The sequence below is a fragment of the Notothenia rossii genome, assembly GCF_949606895.1.
Source record: "Notothenia rossii genome assembly, chromosome: 7".
Lineage (NCBI taxonomy): Eukaryota > Metazoa > Chordata > Actinopteri > Perciformes > Nototheniidae > Notothenia > Notothenia rossii.
The window spans coordinates 40053750-40076414 of NC_136905.1; the positions used below are offsets into that span (position 1 = coordinate 40053750).

At 43.1% G+C, this 22665-nt stretch overlaps 1 protein-coding gene and 1 long non-coding RNA gene across 2 annotated transcripts in view; one reads left to right on the forward strand and one right to left on the reverse strand.

Annotated features, from left to right (window-relative positions):
- LOC307047028 overlaps positions 1–22665 on the forward strand; it is a 415414-nt gene that overhangs the window by 267244 nt on the left and 125505 nt on the right. The window lies entirely within an intron of this gene.
- Positions 6759–8999, reverse strand: LOC307013438 (uncharacterized protein; the record flags this gene model as incomplete). The annotated part of the gene is made up of 2 exons (XM_079640837.1): positions 8735–8999; positions 6759–8396 (listed from the first exon to the last, which is right to left on the reverse strand). Exon 2 carries the CDS (start codon positions 8283–8285, stop codon positions 6759–6761), a length of 1527 nt encoding a protein of 508 aa, XP_079496963.1. The 5' UTR covers positions 8286–8396; positions 8735–8999.

Sequence of the window (22665 nt, forward strand, 5' to 3'; positions counted from 1 at the left end):
TCACATAGCGTTTCAGACACACAAACTTTTCAACTTTCAAACTTAAACGGTGCGCTCCCAGCGCACGTACCGGCAGTGATCTACAGCAGTGGTTTTCAACCAGTGGTACGGGGACAAACTGTCTCACTCTCGTAATGTCTGTCCGTCTTGCTCTCGTTCTGTCTCTCGTACCACTCTCGGTTCCACTTTTACTTTTGCGCGCTACCTGTCTCACTCTTTTCCGGCCTCCAGTTTTTCCTGCTGGAGCCCGCCGCTTAAAGGTGGGGGGTGCGGACTGGCCATAGAGCCCATAGAGTTAAAGGTGGTGGACTGTAACCTATAAAATCCATAGATTTAGGAGGTTCCCTAGTGGCCATTAGCTGTAAACATCCATAGATTAGCCGCACCGTTATATAAGCCGCAGCGTCGAGAAATGGGAAAAAAGGCGCGGCTTATAGTCCGAAAATTACGGTATGTCCAAAATATGCCATTTCTTTATCTATATTGTTGTGGGGATGGAAAGATAAATGAAAGAAGGCGGATATATCCATTTCACATACAGTATGTATGTTTATTATAAAAAATGTCTGTGTGTCAAAATTAAAGACAGCCCACACACCTATTGATCATCAAACCGTGGGGGTCTTAATTCTTTACGTGCTGATTTCTATCAACGGGGGGTACTTCAGGAAAGTCGACGGGGGGGGGGGGCTAGTGGACTACTTCTTGACCACAGAGTGTGAACGTTGTGATCAGCTGTTTTAGCGCAGTTCTGCAGTGAAGGGGGGGGGAGTCTCCCTCCGCAGCCGGTTGGCGTAGTTTTGGCACAATTCCGTTGTACAGACCGACGTTAACAGCAGCCCTGTCTGTGCACACGGAGACCGACTCTGTCGTCCGGTGATCTAACCGCCTTCTGGAAAAGCTTCACAAGTACGTCGGTACGCAAATGCGCTTTGTGACATAAGTGACGGTACGCATTTCAGATTACACACATAACCTGCGTACCGGTTATTTGCACCCCTGTACTACAGCAAAAGTATTCTCCGTCGGGACTTCCTGCAACAACACCACGCCGTTATCTTGATTCTGATTGGCCAGAAGACATTATCAAAGATGTTCTATTGAGAAGACGATCATTACGTGACAAAAGTTTTCAAAACCGTTTCTGGTCTTCGGTATTTCCAGACAAGTGGCTACTGAAATCAATCTTACTAACTGCTGTCTGTGCAATTCGTGTTGGCGGACTTTATTTTGCTTACTTTAATATCATTTTTCATGGTGGGGCTAAGCCATTTCTTGGTATGGGTGTAGCCTACCCCAGCCATACCCTGGCGCTGCCACTGGTGGGATGTATGGGGCGGGCCATTCTGCACATGCGTTAAATATCCGACCATTTCTTAGTAACTTTTGAAGTACTGTTACTAGACTACAAAGCATTAGCCAAAAGCTCCTGCAGCAGAAACCTATCTGTTAGTGCTATAGCCAAATTTAAGGAAGAGATTCCACCAATACTTAACTCGATAGCATGTCTGCATGTAGGGGAGGAAACTTATACAAAATGTACACCACCCCAAATTGATCATGTTGTTGATAGTGCTACAGATGCGCTGCGAATAAAATTAGACTCTGTTGCTCCTTTGAAAAAGAAGAAAATAAAACAACATAGATTAGCTCCATGGCATAATGCCGAAACCCGCAAAATAAAGCAAAAGTCGAGACAACTTGAAAGGATATGGCGTTCAACTAAACTTGAAGAATCTCGTTTAATTTGGCATATTACTCTCAATGAATATAAGAAAGCACTGCGTAAAGCGAGAGCAGCATACTACTCTTCATTAATAGATGAGAATAAGAATAATGCAAGATTTCTTTTCAGCACTGTAGCCAGGCTGACAGAGAGCCACAGCTCGACTGAGCCTTCTATTCCCATAGCACTCAGTAGTAATGATTTTATGTGCTTTTTTAACGATAAAATTGTTACTCTTAGAAACAAAATCAATGACCTCTTGCCTTTGACCAGTATAGTGTTATCAACAGCTCCCGGAAACGTAAGTTCTAATAATATTACACTAGATAGTAAACTAGAATGCTTTTCAGCCATAAACCTTGAACAATTAAATTCAATGATTCTCTCTTCTAAACCATCAACGTGTATCTTAGACCCGATTCCAACTAAGCTGTTAAAAGAAGTTTTTCCATTAATTAGCACTTCTTTATTAAATATTATGAATATGTCTTTATTATCAGGCTATGTTCCAAAATCATTCAAAGTAGCAGTGATAAAACCGCTTCTTAAAAAGCACAACCTCGATCCAGAGGTTTTAGCCAACTATAGACCTATTTCTAATCTTCCGTTCCTCTCAAAAATTCTTGAGAAAGCAGTACCAAAACAGCTGTGTGATTACTTAAGAAACTATGATTTATTTGAAGATTTTCAGTCTGGCTTTAGAACACAACATAGCACAGAGACAGCTCTGGTTAAAGTCACAAATGACATTCTAATAGCCTCTGACAAGGGACTTGTCTCTATTCTTGTCTTACTCGATCTTAGTGCTGCATTTGATACTATCGACCATGATATCCTATTGCAAAGACTAGAGCACTTAGTTGGCATACAGGGAACTGCTTTAGGCTGGTTTAGGTCTTATCTATCTGAACGCTCTCAGTTTGTACGTGTCAACGATGAATCTTCCATGCAAACCAAAGTTAGCCATGGAGTGCCACAGGGCTCAGTGCTTGGACCTATTTTGTTCACCCTATATATGCTTCCGTTAGGCAATATTATAAGGAATCATTCTGTAAACTTTCATTGTTATGCGGATGATACTCAACTATATTTATCAATCAAGCCTGATGAAATTAATCATCTAAATAAAATTCAAGACTGCCTCAAGGACTTAAAAACGTGGATGACCTTAAATTCTTTGATGTTAAACACGACCAAAACTGAAGTTATTGTACTTGGCCCGAAGAATCTACGAAACAAATTATCTAAAGATATATTAACTATGGATGGCATTAATTTGGCCTCCAGTGAGACTGTAAGGAATCTTGGTGTTATATTTGATCAGGATTTATCCTTTAACGCCCACATAAAATCAATTTCAAGGACCGCCTACTTCCATCTACGTAACATTGCAAAAATCAGGCATATCTTGCCTCAAAACGATGCAGAGAAACTAGTCCATGCATTTGTTACTTCAAGGCTGGATTATTGTAACTCCTTATTATCAGGGTGTACCAAGAAGTCAGTCAAGTCGCTTCAGCTGATTCAAAATGCTGCAGCTCGTGTACTAACCAGAGTTAGGAAAAGGGACCACATTACTCCTGTTCTGGCTGCCTTACACTGGCTCCCTATAGAACACAGGATAGAATTTAAAATTCTTCTTCTCGCCTACAAAGCCCTTAATGGGCAGGCGCCATCTTACCTTAAAGAACTCATTATACCCTATTGTCCTACTAGGGCATTGCGTTCCAAGAATGCAGGGTTGTTGGTTGTTCCTAGAGTCTCTAAAAGTACAATGGGAGCCAGAGCCTTTTCTTATCAAGCTCCACTTTTGTGGAATCAGCTTCCAGTTTGTGTTCGGACGGCAGACACCCTATCCGTTTTTAAGAGTGCGCTTAAGACCTTCCTTTTTGATAAAGCTTATAGTTAGGGCTGATTAGATTCAGCCCCTAGTTTTGCTGATATAGGCTTAGTTTGTCGGGGGACATCTTACTTCTTCCTTCTCTCTGTCTATACCTGTGTACTCTCATGTTCCGATTAACCCAGCTTCCCCAAATTTCTTTCTTTTTGGTGTCTATATACGCCGGGATCCGGAGTCATGGATGATCCTGCGGTCCTGTGTCATGGATTGCGAGTCCTGGATCTTGAGTCGTGGCTGCGGTCCTGGATCATAAGTCCTGGATGGATATCCTCGTGGATTCATCTTCTTATTATACACACATGCATTTCAAAACATTTGGACTACCTATGTTGCAAATGTATTATCTTTTCAATTTACACACGGCATCTATTGCACGTCTGTCCGTCCTGGGAGAGGGATCCCTCCTCTGTTGCTCTCCCTGAGGTTTCTCCCATTTTTCCCTTTAAACTGTGGGGTTTTCTCTGGAAGTTTTTCCTTGTACGATGTGAGGGTCTAAGGACAGAGGGTGTCGTATTGTCATACTGATATTCTGTACAAACTGTGAGGTCCACTGAGACAAATGTAACATTTGTGATATTGGGCTATATAAATAAACATTGATTGATTGATTGAAATGCGTTAAATATTTTAACGCAATTAATTCAAAACATTAATTACCGCCGTTAGCGCCATCATTTTGACAGCATTAGTATAGTTTAGTTGTGCTTAATTGTCAGCACAATTAGACCTGTGATTTTGAAGAATGTACCTTGATGTAACCCATAACGCCAATTATCTGTTAATACAGCTCTATTATAGCGATCAATTTTTGTTTGATATCTACATCTTTTATATATCAGATAGCGTACAGCATGCTGTGAGGTTCAAATCTAATAATCTCTTGCCAACGCGCAACAAAAAGCCCTGCCCATTGTTCTGAAATAAAAGCCCTATGTCGGAGCTATGCTTGAATGATGTGTGTGCAGTTGGCAACGAGAGTATCAGATAACTTTGTTTTTTGCTATTATTCCATATGGTACATACAATGTATCCCCCTTTCCATTTCTTTTTGCAGGAGGGCTTGAATGAGATAAGACACGTTTGGAACACACATCGCATCAGGCCCTCTACAAACGCCAATGTCCCCGCAGGAATACCTAATATCATGTATACGGCACCTGATTTGTGGGGTGCAGATGACCTTCTTGTTCCATTCAGTGAAGACTTACCCACTTGCAAAGAGAGCTGCAAGTTCCTAACTTCAGTTCCATGTGACGAGGACATGTTTGATTTGTGCACAATCATAATGGAAGAATCAGGCATGGGGTCCCCAATGAGTAGGTCACAAGCACTTAACTTATATCTATCATTGAGGGATATCATTCGCTCAGAAGTATTTGAGGAAGCAACTGCATTAATGTTGCAGTTTTCTTTCTGCTATTGGTGGAAGAAGTATCAGATCCATTACTGAAGTAAAAACCCTACCAAACTGTGGAAATACTCCACTAAATCCTACATTTAAAACCTTACATAATTAAAAGTATTTAAGTATTATCAGCTAAATGTAAATAACAGTATGAAAAGTAAAAGTAGTCACCGTGCAATAAAATGTTCCCTGTCAGTGTTTTATTATTATATATGATGTTTCTGGATTAATATTACTGCTGAATTAATGTTGCATTTTATTGCTGTTTAAGACTGTGCTAATTTTGACTCCTTTATATACTTTTGGATGGTTTAGGATATACACATTTATATGTATGTATATATGGTAAATGTATCTAGCAATGTGTGACATGTATTGTAAACATTAATTCACCTTTGATATTTCATGTAAAGTCATATACAGTGAACAGAAAATGTATCTTACTTTAATGATACATCTTTATTCCATGTGCTTCACATAATAATCGTCTTTTATTGTGTGGAACAAACAAACATAGAAATTAATCATTACTGACCTTGCAGTGAAGGAGTATTTGATAACAATGTAACAATTAGGGATGCACCGAATATTCGGCCAACAAAAATTATCGGCCGAAAATGGTTAAAAAGGCACTTTCGGCTTTCGGCCGAAAGGGTTTTAGCACCGAAAAAATATCACCGAATGTCAGAGAACAGGGTTACGTTGATCATACTCCGCATATTTGTCTGGGTGTTTTGATTTCAAGTGGTGGAGTAATCCCGAAATGGTGAAAGTCTTTGCAGTTACACCTAGGGTTGCCACCTTTCAGAAATAGAAATAAGGAACACCCCTCACGCCGCGCGGGTGTCCGAAACTCCTGAAATGCATAGAAATATATCTATTTTTTATATGAACCAAAATGCTTTGATTTAAATAATTGACATGATTTCACATACCATAATAGCCTCTGGGCCCTGGGGTCACTTGGTGGTCAGTAAGGAAGGGGTAGTCAAGAAAGCATTTACTGTAGTCATACTTAGTTTAAAGTGCTTTATTAGCAATGAACTTGTAAACTTGTATGTTTAAATACATACTGTGCATAGGCTGAACTAGCCTGAACCTGAGAACAGCACCTAAATTAAATAAGCTACAATAGAATGTGCTTTAAGTGTAACATTTGAACCTGAGCATAGCCATAGTAAATTAAACAAAGCCTGCCTGCATAGGGCACGTTAACTGAAACAGAACAGCACCTAAATTAAATAAGCTACAATAGAATGTGCTTTAAGTGTAACATTTGGGAACAATTAAACTTAAGGCAGAAAACAATGAAATGAAACACACTTGTAAACTTGTTACGGGTGATTAGACTGACCTAGGCTGAACTTGAGCATATGCTAGTCTGTATTATATGCATATAAAGTGCTGTAAGAGCTGTAACAAAGCCTGCCTGAGGACTCTTTTACGAATCATCTTAAAATGAAACACTTTTGTGAACCTGTTATGATTAACTGATTGAACAAAATGACAAATGAAAAGATTGATAACATCACTCCCTGAGCCAAGTCTGAACCTGGCCGCATACCCTCTGCTTCATAACTGGGAGCCACCAGTGGAGTCAAGATACGCCTAAAGAAAGTGCATAACATAAAACTAATAAACAGATAAAAAATAAAGTGCATAGCTTCCCTCAACTCCTTTATGTCCTTTTTTTTGTTAGAACAGGTTTAAACAGTCCCCTCTCTTCCTCACTTCTTCTTCCAGGAGTACTTCTTGTTACTTCTTGCAGCACTGAGCAGCTCCTTGTCTTTCAGAGCTGTGGTGTGGAACTCTGGACAGGTCTGCTCAAAGTTCAGAGTAATGAGGAGCTCACTCCTGATGAGCTCCACTGAGCACCTGCTCCTGCAGTCACTCCACTTGTTGGTCATTCTGGAGAAGATCCTTTCCACGTATCCAGTGGATGCTGGGATGCTCAGGATGTGTCTCATGATGGAGAGCATGTTGGGCACATCCACTTCTTTAAACACAGCCATCCACCTCGCAGCCACACCCTTGGACTTCCATGCATCAGAATATTCTTCTCTGAGCCTCCTCAGGATTGTATTGGCTGTGGTGCACTCATCGTAAAGCTCATTCATCTTCAATTTATTGATGAGGTTGAGTTTGGTAGCCACCTTCTCAATTTGATTAAAGGTCAGGTTGCCATGTTGGAGTAAGAGAGGCTGCAGTGAGAAGAACCAGTTCTCTTCGGAGAAGTCGAACCATTTCTCAACATATGAAATGGCTGTATTGAGGAATGCAGTGAATTCGGCCCTTGCCATGTGTGCGTCATGAGGGAGGAGGCGCTGCAGCTTTTGCCTTGTTAGGTACCCATAGAACTGGTCGTCTCGTCTCTGTATGAGCTTTTGCCTGAATTCATCCATGATGGAATACAACTCAACACAGGTGGTTCTATTGCTCTCCAGGCTCTTTACTACTTCCTCAAAGAGGGAGAGTATATTGTTGCAGAAAAGAAGGTAACTCTCCACAATGTCTTCATCTTCCACAGTTGAGTCTCTGTTGAGCTTTAACAAAGCTTGCACTTGCTTGGGACACTCGTCTCCTAGACTGATGAAGTACGACTTCAGTGCAGTCCAGGTCTGCATCAGCCGATGGATGGCTGGATTGAGGGAGAGCCACCTGGTTGTCACATGTCGTAGGATCTCTTGGAATTCAACGTCACAAAACTCACAAAATTCTTTGAGTGACTCTCTTCTTTTTGCTGAAATGGAGAAGTGGCCATAGACCTTCAGCACAACATTCTCCACATCTACAGTAAGCTTGGCAAGGGCGTGCTTCACTGTGTTGTGCACTATGTGGGCATGGCAGTTTCCTCGCAGCAGATCGTTTTGTTTTCTCTTCAGGTTGGTGAAAACAGAGTTGTGAATACCATAATTGACATTTGTGTTGTCAGCACTGAATGCAGTCACTTGATCCATTGACAAGCCAAATTTCTCAAGGGATTGTTCCAGGAGAGCTACAATCCCAGCAGCTGACTCATCTGGATTCTCTATGAAGTCCAGCATTTTGTTGGTGACACCAGACTCTGGAGTGAAGTACTGGACAGCAAGGGGAAACATCTTCCTGTTCCCTTTATTGGAAGCATCGGTCTGTATGGAGAATGGGAGGGGTGGTGATGTTAAGATCTTGAGAACATCACCCACTGCCTTCGGGGCCAGGACGTCTTTCACCAGTGCCTCTTGCTTTGTTCTCCCCAAAGTCATCTTCTTCACCATTTTGGAATCAGATAGAGTCTTTCGATTGAGCTTGTGTCCACAGTCAGCACTGTTGTAGCTGAGGTTATGTTTTACTGTGTGGTATACCTGTGTCACCTCAGCTGCAGTAATCTAGAGGGAGGAATGGGATGATGTCAGATTATTACTTTCATATTGTTGTCACTATTTATTTTATTTATCAATCAATCAATCGTATTTATTCACAGTAGGCCTATTTATTCACAGTATTTATTTGCTGTTAATCTATTAGGAATAATTTCAAATGAGCAGCATTAGCATAACAACATAAGAGTTCTGATTCTGAATCAGAGATGTTCTTTATGGTTACATTTCATTCTATATTGATCATATTAAATACACGTTTATTTAATAGACTTTAAAATCATATCGGTATGATATGGGACCAGGGGTGGGTAGAGTCTCTACCCACCCCTGGTCCCATATCATACCGAATCAATCTCAGGAGATGTTTCAGCTATGAAGAACTGTGACACTGGTGCTTGGCTCCTTTGTGTTCTGATATTTCTTGAGTGGAGATCCCCGGCTGCGTGCTGTTTGACATCAGACAGCCCACCGTGCGACACTGAAAATGTTCTGCGACATGCTTTGCAATTTGCCTTGTAGTCATCTTCAGGGACCCTATCAAGCCACTGGTTTGCCTCTTCCCATTCTCGTCTGTATTTCTGTTGTCGGTGTTTCCTCTTTTGAGGACGAGGTGGCATATCTGAAGACATCTTGCATTTGTTTTTAAAAATCACGCCGCGACAGAGCGGCGTAATGACGTAACGTAACGAGCGTAACGACGACAGGCAGCGCAAAGGGGCCGGGCCGGGCTGACAGGCAGACAGACAGGATTTGGCACAGAGGCAGAGCAGAGAGGAGAGTCCGCGGAAGGTCTTGCGCACCTCCCGCCAACATATTTTGCTGTTTTTAATATTTCCTGTCCTTTATTTTGTTCATTATTGTTAGTTCAGTGTTCACGTGTGTGTGTGACAGACGTGCATGGGACAGATTGTGAAAATACGGGACAAACTGCGTTCCGTATTGGTTCAATACGGAACGCAACATTTAATTCCCAATTACGTAACAAATACGTATTTCAAGGAACGGGTGGCAAGTCTAGTTACACCCCCTCGAGAAATGTCAGCTGAACACGTTTTACAAATCGCAATCCGCGCCTCTCTCTCTGATATTTTTAAATATCTCCAAGCGGCAGACATGTTGGCTGTGAGCCAGCCGCGAGCATGGTCGCGCGCCTTGCTTGTCGCCGCGTTTTGATTACGTCATCACAACAACACGTTAGGTTACCAAGCTTATAGGTGAATTTGTTGTTGTTGAAGGCCTGGCTGTTACAGTCTTTATTTACACTATTTTGTAGTAGGCCTACTGGCCTAGATGTTTATGCAGTTTTAAAGCACCTTGGCTTTGTTCTGAATGCACTTTGTTGTAGTTATCCTACAGAGAAAAGAAAATGCACTTGACTTGGAATTAATGTACTGTATGCATTCAAAAGTGCTGAATAAATGTTTTATGGACCCATAATAGTGATTATTATTTAAGTTAAGTTTTGCCATAATCAGCTAGCTGAACAACATTGGTAAAAAATGTATATAATATTTCTATTAATCATTTTCGGCCTTTCGGCATTCGGTTTTCGGCCAACTGTTTCCTATTTTCGGTATCGGTTTCGGCCAAGAATTTCCCATTCGGTGCACCCCTAGTAACAATGTTACATGATTGAAAAATAAAATTAACAAAACCAACACAAATACAAAAGGGAGTGCTTTTTTATGCATCTTGTTTTAACATTAAGCCCTACTTAGGCGAACTTGAATGTTACCAATAAACAGGCACTGACATAAGAACTTGAGTAAACGTTGAAGTTTTAAACTTTCCCCCATAAACTCTTATTAAATGTTTACCCTGGTCAAAATACATTCATGCTAAACAGAAAGACCAGATTAGTCAAATGAATAGACTCTTAAAATAGGACCTGTGTACAACAGGAACAGGAACAACAATTAAGACATTGGAGTAAAATATTCTATAAAAATAAAACATCCTTCAATAGTTATTCTGCCCTTTGGAATCACTCTATTCCAAATCAACATGCAGATTTGAACAAAAATCATGTCAATGCAGTGCAAGGATTTTCAAATGAAGGCAAAACATAATATGCTAATCCCTAGCAATCAAACATAAATGCATATTTACTTAGCTCAGCTTATGTTTTTGCATACAGCTATCTAGTAGCTGTTGTGTGCCTATTGAACACAATCATTGACTCCTTTGTATCAGAAAATGTATCTTCTTTGATATCATTACTTCTACTGTGACTATGAGTAAAGACGTATTATCAAATGTGGAATGCTGTGTGAGTTTGTGAGGTATTCAATCAGCACAAACGGGAAACTATTACATTCTTTCAGTAGGCAACTGCGCCAGATAATCAAGAGTTGCAGTTCATTTCTGCTAAAGGACCATCACACAAACCACCACAACCACATTATCCATGCAGTTTCAAGTATCAATATAAGACATTTGTAATACCAATTCCTAAGAAAATAGTATGCTTAAGTACTGCCTTCAGTACTTTAAACAGCATTTCAATACCAAATCACTTGAGTCTATAGTGAAAACGTCCCACATTTATGTAAACAGTCAGACCCACAGTCCTTCACTTTTCTCTATCAATTAAAGTTTCAAAGTGCATATGCTGTATAAACTTAGCGCTGAGCTAAGAAAATGTTAAATGCTGACAGAAAGCCTTTTGCACCTTGAAAATGATCTCCTGTCTTTAAATGTTCATTTCAAAACCATAACTGCAGTAGAAATTGTGGGTGCAACCTATACACGCTATCTTCTTGTTGTCTAGATGATATTCATCACCCATACAGAGCTTGTAAGTACACTATTAAAATCACTGTGGAGGTCTGGATAATTGTGGTACCCTACAGGTAGTTTTAAAAGGCAGCCACATGTGTGAGATTGTGGTCTTCGCTCGAAGTTCGAGGTTTCGATGAATTGTATCTTAATAGTGTGCTCCATTAAATTGGAACCAGTGCAGAAGCGGAGGAAAAGCTGAAGGGTGCTCAGATCAACTTCACCTACATATCTCTTCAGGTAGCGGGCAACTGCAGTCTGGGGTGGAGTCATCTCATCTGGGAACTGAAGGAGCTCCTTCACTGCTTTTCCAGTTGGTGTTTTCTGCTGTATAACATGATGCAGGGCATCTTGTGGCAACACACTTGCTAAGTGCACCACAATGGGACGCCAACACTTGATTACATACATTGGTACCTGTATGAGAGCCTTGTGTCCCATCTGTGAAAGCAGTGGGATCAGATTGTCCTTGGTAGGAACCTGCTGGAACTCATGTGCTTCAAGGGCATCAAACAGTGCATCAGTGTCAACAGAGTTGAAGTCTTCCAAAGCCTTAACAAGGACCTCTCTCTCCTGTTCAGACACGTACTGCAAAAAGGTGTCCTTTAAGCTACCGGTGGATGTGGCGTACAGTGCCTCTTCAAGGAATGGTGCTGCCAGTTTCACTGGGAAATAGCGAGCAATCCTCCACCCTACTACTAAGATTCTGGCAATTGCCTGCCACTCTTCAGACTGATAATCATGTCTAATAAAGGGAACTTTTACATTCCCTCCCAAGGTGCATCTTTCATAAAAGTCTGTCCAAAATTCAGTGAAGCAGTCCCGGGTCACACCACTTCCCTCTCCTTCTTCAAGTTTACCATTGGGTAGACGCATCTTTATAAACACCTCAGTGTTTAAAATGTCTGGGTTTGTGAAGGCTTTGATAAGGTCAGTGAGACAATGCCCCCTCCTGATAATCAGTGTAACAGGAGCAGGTTCATCCATTGTCTGGTCATTCCATGGCTCTGTAACAAGAGCAGGTTGCGGTTCGCCCAATCCATGTGGTGGCTGGTCATTCCACGGAGCAGGTTGCAGTTCGCCCAATACATTTGGTGGCTGGTCATTCCACGGAGCAGGTTGCAGTTCGCCCAATCCATGTGGTGGTTGGTCATTCCACGGAGCAGGTTGCGGTTCGCCCAATCCATGTGGTGGCTGGTCATTCCACGGTAGTGTGTCATCTAACTGCACACCATCATTTGCCATAGCCCCAATAATAATCTCAAGATCGATTATCTTGATGAACCATGTCATCGATCCCCTGTACATCAGTTGAATAATGTGGCTCACTTCCAGTAAGATCTACAACTGGGGTTGAGGTTAACTGCATCTCTGCCTCCTCTTCATCTGAGGACAGCTCCGCTTTTCTTATTTTGGTAGGAAGGTACAATCTAAGGATTTTTCCTCTGCTTTCATCATACAAGTCATCCACAGTGCTAGAACTGCTGACCTGTACCTGAGAAGATTCAATTTCAGTTGAATAATATGAGAGCTTTCTCTTTCCTTTTGAAAAACCATCTGGGAAAAACAAGTTTTCAGCCATTTCTTTGATTTCCACTACTGTTTTGTCCTTGGTGTCAGGTGTCTTGTTCCTCCACCATTGATTGCCTTCACTTGTCTGTACCGTTTCTGCTTTCCATCGAAATCCATCCATCCAAGTTCAACCCGTCTCTCTTGCTTTTTAGCACTTGTATTTCCTGCCCATTGCTTTCTTTTTGCGGGTACTGGTGCCTCACCAGAGACCAATCTCTGTCGCAGCCTTGTGAGCATTGTGTCTTTCCTGCTCTTTGTGTCAAGCAATGAATTGTTATGCCGGCAGAAGGCAATAGTAGCTATTCTATCTCCAGTTTTAGGGATGTACTTTGCCAGGTCAGCATCCGTCATCACAGGTATTACTGATGCATCAATCCGGAGAAAAAAAGACAAAAACAATCGTTGGGAGCATGATTATAATTACATATTAATGTGCCGAAATAAATAATAGAATTGTGAATGACTTGACTCTTAAAACCATTGAGCCACATTAGTTCAAATTTACTTTCAATTGGGAATACTCTCCTAAAATGTTCAACACCTTACCAATTGTATTTGTATTGCTACATTTCCAACAATCTGCTAAAATAATTTCATTAAAAAAGAAAATCCATTTTGATTTTTGTAAGCAACACTAACCCTAACTGTGGCTAAAATGTGTGCTTTCTGGATTCAACAAAAATATTTATTGTCAGTTCTTTGACTTGTTCTTCACCTCATGGAAAGGTCATACGCAATTCATTCATTCAATGTAATTATTTTTGTGTGCTAGTGGTTTGCCGGAGCTGTATTAGATTAACATTAACATGCTTATTGTAGTTGTAAGTGCACTGTCTTGATGGAGCATATGTGTGGGCTGGACCTGTATTATAGGAAAGGAGTGAGCAGAGGGTAGAGTTGTTGATTCTTGTTCTGTTTTCTGTGACTATCTGCCTCACCCTCTCAGAATTTAGCACGCGCTACTAAATAGTAGCTACTAAAGAGACGCGCTACCATGGAAACCAAACAATGGTGTAGCTGTTAGGCTTGGGCGGTATGACGGTATTACGGTATACCAGGGTATTTCGAAATCCCGTCGGTATGATTTTCAATACCGTGACGTCACAGACTGTGCGCCAAATCACAGATGCGTTTCATTCTATTACACTGACACGGAGTTTTGACAGGGACGACATTGGTTGTAATGCACAGCACGCGCCAGCAGAGGGCAGGGGAGGGCAGTCCGTCTTTCCCGCTCTCAGAGCTCAGCACAGAGCTGAGCTGAGCAAGATGGCGGCAGCATTTGCCGGCCCCGAACTCGGACAACTAGTAAAAAAGAAAAATGCCTCTGCGCCTGTTTGGGACTATTTTGGGTTTACTCGTCGCCAGTGACTTCATCCAGCACAACGAGAGACAGAGGCACTTCTTTGGGAATGTTTAAGACGGGGTGAGTGAGTGTTGACATTTTTTAATCCTATGCAACTGGTTGATGGTTTTGTAGTCGAGGTCGGACGGTTTTAAAAACGAAAGCATTTACTTGCTAAACATTCACGCGAGTAATCCAATGAATCAAATGGAAATAAGGTTTTTAACACATGCACGGAATAATATTGCCAAACTAGTTAGTGAATATAGCCAACTTTATTCAATAAGTCAAGTATTTACTCCCGTAAAATGTTTATGTATGATGATATATTGTTAAATTAGCTCACTATGGAAACAACGTCGGACATCTACAAACGCGTCCTGTATCCGATCTCAAAATGTGCCATTTGCACAATGTGTCACGTCGCGGCACTTTGCGAGCGTCTACCGGCTCGGGCTGCATTTTACACCCAACATATAATATACCGTTCGAAACATCTATTTGCCGCCGAACGCCACCTCACTCAAGTCGACCCAAGTCATACCGTCAGTGGCGGCTGGTGGAAAATATTTTTGGTGGGGCTGTTGATATAGTGAGTAAAAACTTTTTTTTTGGGAGAAATGACGCCTTAAATTGGGACTATGAACTATGGGTATGAAAAAAATGATACCGCCCATGCCTAGTAGCTGTATTAAAGTCCGAGTGGAAACAGTCCTGAGTAAATCGGATTTAGTCAGAAATCGGGAGAAATATGACCCCGGGAGGAAACCGGGAGAGGGCTATGAAATCGGGAGTCTCCCGCGAAAATCGGGAGGGTTGGCAAGTATGCCTACCTGCCTGTCAGCCTTCCATCAGTGCACAAACTTATCCCGTGCCCTCATTGGTCATGTGCGCGTTCGTGTGTGTTGGAGGAGGGGCTCTGTAAGGAAGTGGCAGATTTGTTCCAGCTGTGTATTTTCTAATTATAGCGCACTCGAGCTGGTTTCTCCAAAATTACCTACCCCACCTTTAAGTTTGTAAAGTGCATAATTCTCTTGTTTCTTTTTTCATTTTTATTATTATTTTTTGTATTGTTGTTTTACCTGTTCGAAATAAATCAAATAAAAAAATCAAGCAGTACACTTCAATGAAAGAATTGAGAATAACAACACACATAAAGGGGACGGGTACATATTTACATATGGCATTTAAAGGCTTACCTTTTCATTTACCAGCTTTTGGATAAATTCCTCAGAAATGTTCCGCTTAATTAAGAGACCCCTCAGCTCAGCATCCATTGTTTCAACTGTCTGCTCTAGAAAGAGGATTAAACAAAGTATAAATTGCAAACATTCACAACGTTTACGATTGCAAAGAACTGTGGATTTGTAAAGTATGTTATGGTGACATTGTAAATCCATTGAAACACTTGATGTAATGATAGATGTTTATGCATAGTTACAATGCATATATGTTACTTACCACTAGGTGGCAGTATAACATCTATTGACATAGAAGTGAGTAGAACAAGATGTGAGTTGGTACTGGTTGTTGGCTAATAAAGTGGCTAGTGAAGCTGGTCTAAAGATTCAAGACGGTGTCTTATTTGTAACAAATAAGAACATTACACTTGATGCACAATCAAAAGTGTTTTTATCACTACATCCACGAACAGTCATTGGTTGAAAAACTAGTGTTGTTGACACCATTTATATCAGCTTATCCTAGCTGCTAGTGCTACCGGTATTAGCTTGTTAAAATTAGCAAGTTGGCTATGTCGGTAGGCTGCTTAATAAATAGCCAGCACAACTAACAGGTAGATGGACAAATACAAAGTTAAGCTACCGGGAACTCCCTTCTGCGTAAAGTCATTGACAGAATCTGGTTGGTTAACATTAATACAAACCCCTGTAAGACGCAGCCAAGGGCCACCAGTAGGGTGGCCATCCGTCCGGTTTTAGGTCGGACAGTCCGGTTTTCAATGTCTGTGTCCGTCTGCCGGCACAGCCTTGAGCCGGACGCTCATTTGTCCTCCTTTTGAGGTGATCCCCATTTTATACTTTTAGGGTATAAAAAAAAAATAGACAATTATACAAAGAAATACAAAAAATAAGTTATGTGTAAGTATATATCCCTGTAAGACTTGTGGTCTTACAAATTATTGGCTGAATGTGATGTCAAATAAATATCTTGTATTTCATTGGTTAATAAACGTAAACAATTAGCCATGTGCTTCTTGACGTCACGTTCACGGCATGGCACTGTGGCACAGAGTGACGTTAGCGCTAGCAGACTAGCTCATGAGCCAACTCCGCCTAGTTAGCTGAAGAAACACACTCCTCAATGTCAGTTTCGGTGATTTATTGACAAGGATGACGACACCCTAAAACAGAATAATGCAGCAAGATAAGCTGACAAAGTATTACATCCATGCAATTCAATCAACACAAATATATACCACGAAACAGAGTATAGTAGTATAATAGTATAATATATATATAGTATAATATATGGTATAATATAATAGTGGAAACAGTCTTACATGAATGAGTGGACGAACGTCTCAACTCGAGGCGGAGTGCATGAACAATGTTTGAACTAAAATGGCCGCTCGGCACTTCCGGGTCAGAGCACGGCATAACCGGGCAGCGACAGCAGTGACACTGCCCTCTAGTGGCCGGCGATAAACTCTTCATCCCCCCCAGACCGGAAAGCTATGGGCCGGAATAGGTTAACGGTCTACATCCCGTATCCAGCTGCCAGACTCGGGCTCGTAACGTGCAGGCGGCCTCCTCAAGCGGCCCGGCCGAGTCGGCTGGGGCAGCGTCGGCGGCGACTGCGGCACCGGGAGCGGTGCACCCAGGAAGGCACCCGTAGGAACAGCGAGGTCAGAGGACGCCCCATCAGCAGGCGTCGGTGGGGAAGCGCCAATAGCCGAGTCGCGGGGCCCGACAGCCGGCCGCTGAGCAATCCCCTGGGGCGTCGCCCAGCCCGGGTGGATAGGTGGGGGCTGATGACCCAGGGCAGCGGGCGGCGGCGACGGCGCAGCCGACTGCTCGCGGGCGCAGGGTGTGGCCGGCGTGTAGGCACGGAGGAACCGCCGGTTGCGCAGTGTCAGACGTCCCGAACCGTCAACCCTGACCCGATTTAGGGGCAATGGATGTCCACTTGCGGGAGACGACAGACAGTGGTGCGGTTAGCCAAAGTGACAATGGATGTCCACTTGCGGGAGACGACAGACAGTGGTGCGGTTAGCCAAAGTGACAGACCTAATGTGAGACCAATTTACAGGCAATGGACGTCCACTCTCGGGAGAGAGACCTCCAGCATGTGTCCCTGACATGGAGACTCTGTTTATTTCACTCATCCAGGACAGAGACCGGGGAAATCTCCTCTCTGTGGCCCCTCCAAGACCCCCAAAGGACGGACCACAGACCTCCAGCATGTGTCCCTGACATGGGCACCTCCATAACCTTGCACACCGTGAGTCCCCGGACTCCCGGACTTAAGCACTCCCCTATTTAGGGGCAATGGATGTCCACTTGCGGGAGACGACAGACAGTGGTGCGGTTAGCCAAAGTGACAATGGATGTCCACTTGCGGGAGACGACAGACAGTGGTGCGGTTAGCCAAAGTGACAGACCTAATGTTAGACCAATTTACAGGCAATGGACGTCCACTCTCGGGAGAGAGACCTCCAGCATGTGTCCCTGACATGGAGACTCTGTTTATTTCACTCATCCAGGACAGAGACCGGGGAAATCTCCTCTCTGTGGCCCCTCCAAGACCCCCAAAGGACGGACCACAGACCTCCAGCATGTGTCCCTGACATGGGCACCTCCATAACCTTGCACACCGTGAGTCCCCGGACTCCCGGACTTAAGCACTCCCCCACGGACTAAACCCAGATGTTCACACCCTACAGAACTCCATGCCCCTGGTTAACCTAAAGGGGGTGGATTTTGCGGTGCTTTACCGTCGGCACATCGGTATCCATATTCGGCCTTATTCACGGCACCACCACCCCTTCTGTGGAGGATATTCTCATGCTCCTGGTAACCCTTTAAATAGTCTGATACTGTCAGGGCTCATCACCGCACTTTACAAGCCATAAATAATGTTTAAATGGTCGGGGAAAGTGTTTTTAAACGTCTGGAAGAGAGTTGTAGCCTGTCATTTTGCAGGATATCATTTAACATGGAACCTCTCCTGGAAATGCACAGAGTATGTCCATTTCCAGGAGAGGTTCCATGTTAAATTATATCCTGCAAAATGACAGGCTATAAGCCAGGAAAAAGTGTTTGAAAGGCGGGGAAAAGTTGTTTAAAATAGTCGGAAAAGTGTTTTTAAACGTCTGGAAGAGAGTTGTAGCCTGTCATTTTGCAGGATATCATTTAACATGTAACCTCTCCTGGAAATGCACAGAATATGTCCATTTCCAGGAGAGGTTCCATGTTAAATTATATCCTGCAAAATGACAGGCTATAAGCCAGGAAAAAGTGTTTGAAAGGCGGGGAAAAGTTGTTTAAAATAGTCGGAAAAGTGTTTTTAAACGTCTGGAAGAGAGTTGTAGCCTGTCATTTTGCAGGATATCATTTAACATGTAACCTCTCCTGGAAATGCACAGAATATGTCCATTTCCAGGAGAGGTTCCATGTTAAATTATATCCTGCAAAATGACAGGCTATAAGCCAGGAAAAAGTGTTTGAAAGGCGGGGAAAAGTTGTTTAAAATAGTCGGAAAAGTGTTTTTAAACGTCTGGAAGAGAGTTGTTGCCTGTCATTTTGCAGGATATAATTTAACATGGAACCTCTCCTGGAAATGCGCAGAGTATGTCCATTTCCAGGAGAGGTTCCATGTTAAATTATATCCTGCAAAATGACAGGCTATAAGCCAGGAAAAAGTGTTTGAAAGGCGGGGAAAAGTTGTTTAAAATAGTCGGAAAAGTGTTTTTAAACGTCTGGAAGAGAGTTGTTGCCTGTCATTTTGCAGGATATAATTTAACATGGAACCTCTCCTGGAAATGCGCAGAGTATGTCCATTTCCAGGAGAGGTTCCATGTTAAATTATATCCTGCAAAATGACAGGCTATAAGCCAGGAACAAGTGTTTGAAAGGCGGGGAAAAGTTGTTTAAAATAGTCTGATACCTCCAGGGCGCATCACCGCATTTTACAAGCCAGGGAAGGTGTCGGAATCCTGGGTAAACATTGTTTAAATAGTCTGACACCTGGCACTGTATTTGCCCCTGGGAGAGGTTCCATGTTAAATTATATCCTGCAAAATGACAGGCTATAAGCCAGGAACAAGTGTTTGAAAGGCGGGGAAAAGTTGTTTAAAATAGTCTGATACCTCCAGGGCGCATCACCGCATTTTACAAGCCAGGGAAGGTGTCGGAATCCTGGGTAAACATTGTTTAAATAGTCTGACACCTGGCACTGTATTTGCCCCTGGGAGAGGTTCCATGTTAAATTATATCCTGCAAAATGACAGGCTATAAGCCAGGAACAAGTGTTTGAAAGGCGGGGAAAAGTTGTTTAAAATAGTCTGATACCTCCAGGGCGCATCACCGCATTTTACAAGCCAGGGAAGGTGTCGGAATCCTGGGTAAACATTGTTTAAATAGTCTGACACCTGGCACTGTATTTGCCCCTGGGAGAGGTTCCATGTTAAATTATATCCTGCAAAATGACAGGCTATAAGCCAGGAACAAGTGTTTGAAAGGCGGGGAAAAGTTGTTTAAAATAGTCTGATACCTCCAGGGCGCATCACCGCATTTTACAAGCCAGGGAAGGTGTCGGAATCCTGGGTAAACATTGTTTAAATAGTCTGACACCTGGCACTGTATTTGCCCCTGGGAGAGGTTCCATGTTAAATTATATCCTGCAAAATGACAGGCTATAAGCCAGGAACAAGTGTTTGAAAGGCGGGGAAAAGTTGTTTAAAATAGTCTGATACCTCCAGGGCGCATCACCGCATTTTACAAGCCAGGGAAGGTGTCGGAATCCTGGGTAAACATTGTTTAAATAGTCTGACACCTGGCACTGTATTTGCCCCTGGGAGAGGTTCCATGTTAAATTATATCCTGCAAAATGACAGGCTATAAGCCAGGAACAAGTGTTTGAAAGGCGGGGAAAAGTTGTTTAAAATAGTCTGATACCTCCAGGGCGCATCACCGCATTTTACAAGCCAGGGAAGGTGTCGGAATCCTGGGTAAACATTGTTTAAATAGTCTGACACCTGGCACTGTATTTGCCCCTGGGAAACTTCAAGGTTATATTCATGTTTTATTATTTATTTAATAATCACATGATTTTTACAAAAACAGTATACACATTATACATATATACAATAATAATAATAATAATAATATAACAATATACATAATAAAAACATGAAAAGTGGTGAAAATGAGAAAATGTATCCGAAAATAGTGCCTCCTAATGCGGGCATGTGGACAGTAGCCACAGACTCACAGGCACACACATGCAGAGATCCAGGGGGCGGAGCACATGGCTTTTTTTACCCAGAAATAAGTCTATGAGAGGCGGGGAGACTCAGAGGACAGGCTGCGTCACCTCACTTTGTAACCCAGGAAAAGAGCAGGAATTCTGGCTGCGTGAGTGTTAAAAGTGCATTCATCTGTGTTAATCCGACAGCCGCAGAGGTGCTGACGCAAAGCAGGCGGAACAAATTGATTATTTGAACCAGGAATAAATGTTTGCAAGGCGGGGAAAGTGTTCCTGCAGCCCCTCCATAACGGTAATAATGATTAGAAATGATTTCCAGGGCAGAAAGCGTTTTTTAAATGTGGAAAAAAATATGTTAAACTGTTTAAAAAGCACAAAGTGATTTGAGTGCAGTTCTCATGTGTCCCCACAGGAGGGCGCGTCGTCCCAGGGAGCACAGTGCATGGTGACAAGGTACGATTTATACCCTAAAATAGCATGCTAAGTGTGGGTGGATTAGTTTCAAAGCATGCACACTCTGCTCGTGTCAGACTTCCATCAAATAGACCGGGGAAAACACCTCTCATTAGCCCCTCACAGACCACCAAAGGACGGACTAAGCAGCTCCAGCACGGCTCCCTCACATGGACCTCAGGTTATTTCATACCTCCAGGAGAGGGACCGGGAAAACCACCTCTCTGTAGCCCCTGACAGAGCCCCAAAGGACGGACTAAGGACCTCCGGCAACAGTGGCACTTCCATAACCTCGTGCACCGTGAGACCCCGGGCCCCCGGACTTAAGCACTCCCCCACGGACTAAACCCAGATGTTCACACCCTGCAGAATCTCATGCCCCTGGTCACCTTTAAGGGGGGGTGGATTTTGCGGTGCTTTACCGTCCGAACACAAGCATCAATATTCGTCCTCCTTCACAGCAGCAGCAGCAGCAGCAGCAGCAGCAGCAGCAGCAGCAGCAGCAGCAGCAGCAGCAGCACCTGCCCTGCTGCACTTCCATAACCTCGTGCACCGTGAGACCCCGGGCCCCCGGACTTAAGCACTCCCCCACGGACTAAACCCAGATGTTCACACCCTGCAGAATCTCATGCCCCTGGTCACCTTTAAGGGGGGGTGGATTTTGCGGTGCTTTACCGTCCGAACACAAGCATCAATATTCGTCCTCCTTCACAGCAGCAGCAGCAGCAGCAGCACCTGCCCTGCTGGAGGTTCACACTTTAACTTATTTGTATTCGTTTTTTTTTGTTCCCCTCCTCTGCCTTACACATCCTCCCACGCTCGAGCACTCCTCACTCGGACTAAACCCCTCCATGCACACCGCCAGAACCAGAACCTCACGCCCCTGGTGACCTTAAAGGTGTTTGTCTTTGTTTGTTTTTGTACTCCACATAGACAGGCAGGTGTTCAGCACCACGGACAGAGCGGGCCCGCTGCTGCTGCTGCTGGAAGGTGGAACACTTTGAGTCTTTTTATTTTCTCTTTTCTCCCTGCTCCTGCACACACCTTTTGTTACCCTCCTCTGCCTTACACATCCTCCCACGCTCGAGCACTCCTCACTCGGACTAAACCCAGATGTTCACACCCTACAGAACTTCATGCCCCTGGTTACCCTAAAGGGGTGGATTTTGCGGTGCTTTACCGTCCGCACATCGGCATACATATTCGGCCTTATTCATGACACTACCACCCCTTCTTTGGAGGATATTGCAGGATATAATTTAACATGGAACCTCTCCTGGAAATGCACAGAGTATGTCCATTTCCAGGAGAGGTTACATGTTAAATTATATCCTGCAAAATGACAGGCACTGTATTTGCCCCTGGGAACCTTCAAGGTTATACTAATGTTTTTTTTTTATTTTTTATTTAATTATCACACCACTTTTACAAAAACAGTATACAAAATAAACATAATAACAACATGATTAACAGGGGCCTGGGGGCCATATTAGCCGTCTAACTTGTACAGTGCACCGGGGAAAAAAGGTTGAGTCCACGGCCCCTTTCCCCTCATCAGGAGTACCAATCGGTCCTGAAGAAGAGGTATCGCTGCTCTCCGCCCCTGAATCCTCTTCGGAGGTAGCTGACGGTGGTAGACCTCCTTCTGATGATGATGCTGCTGCAGCTGCTGCCGCCGCC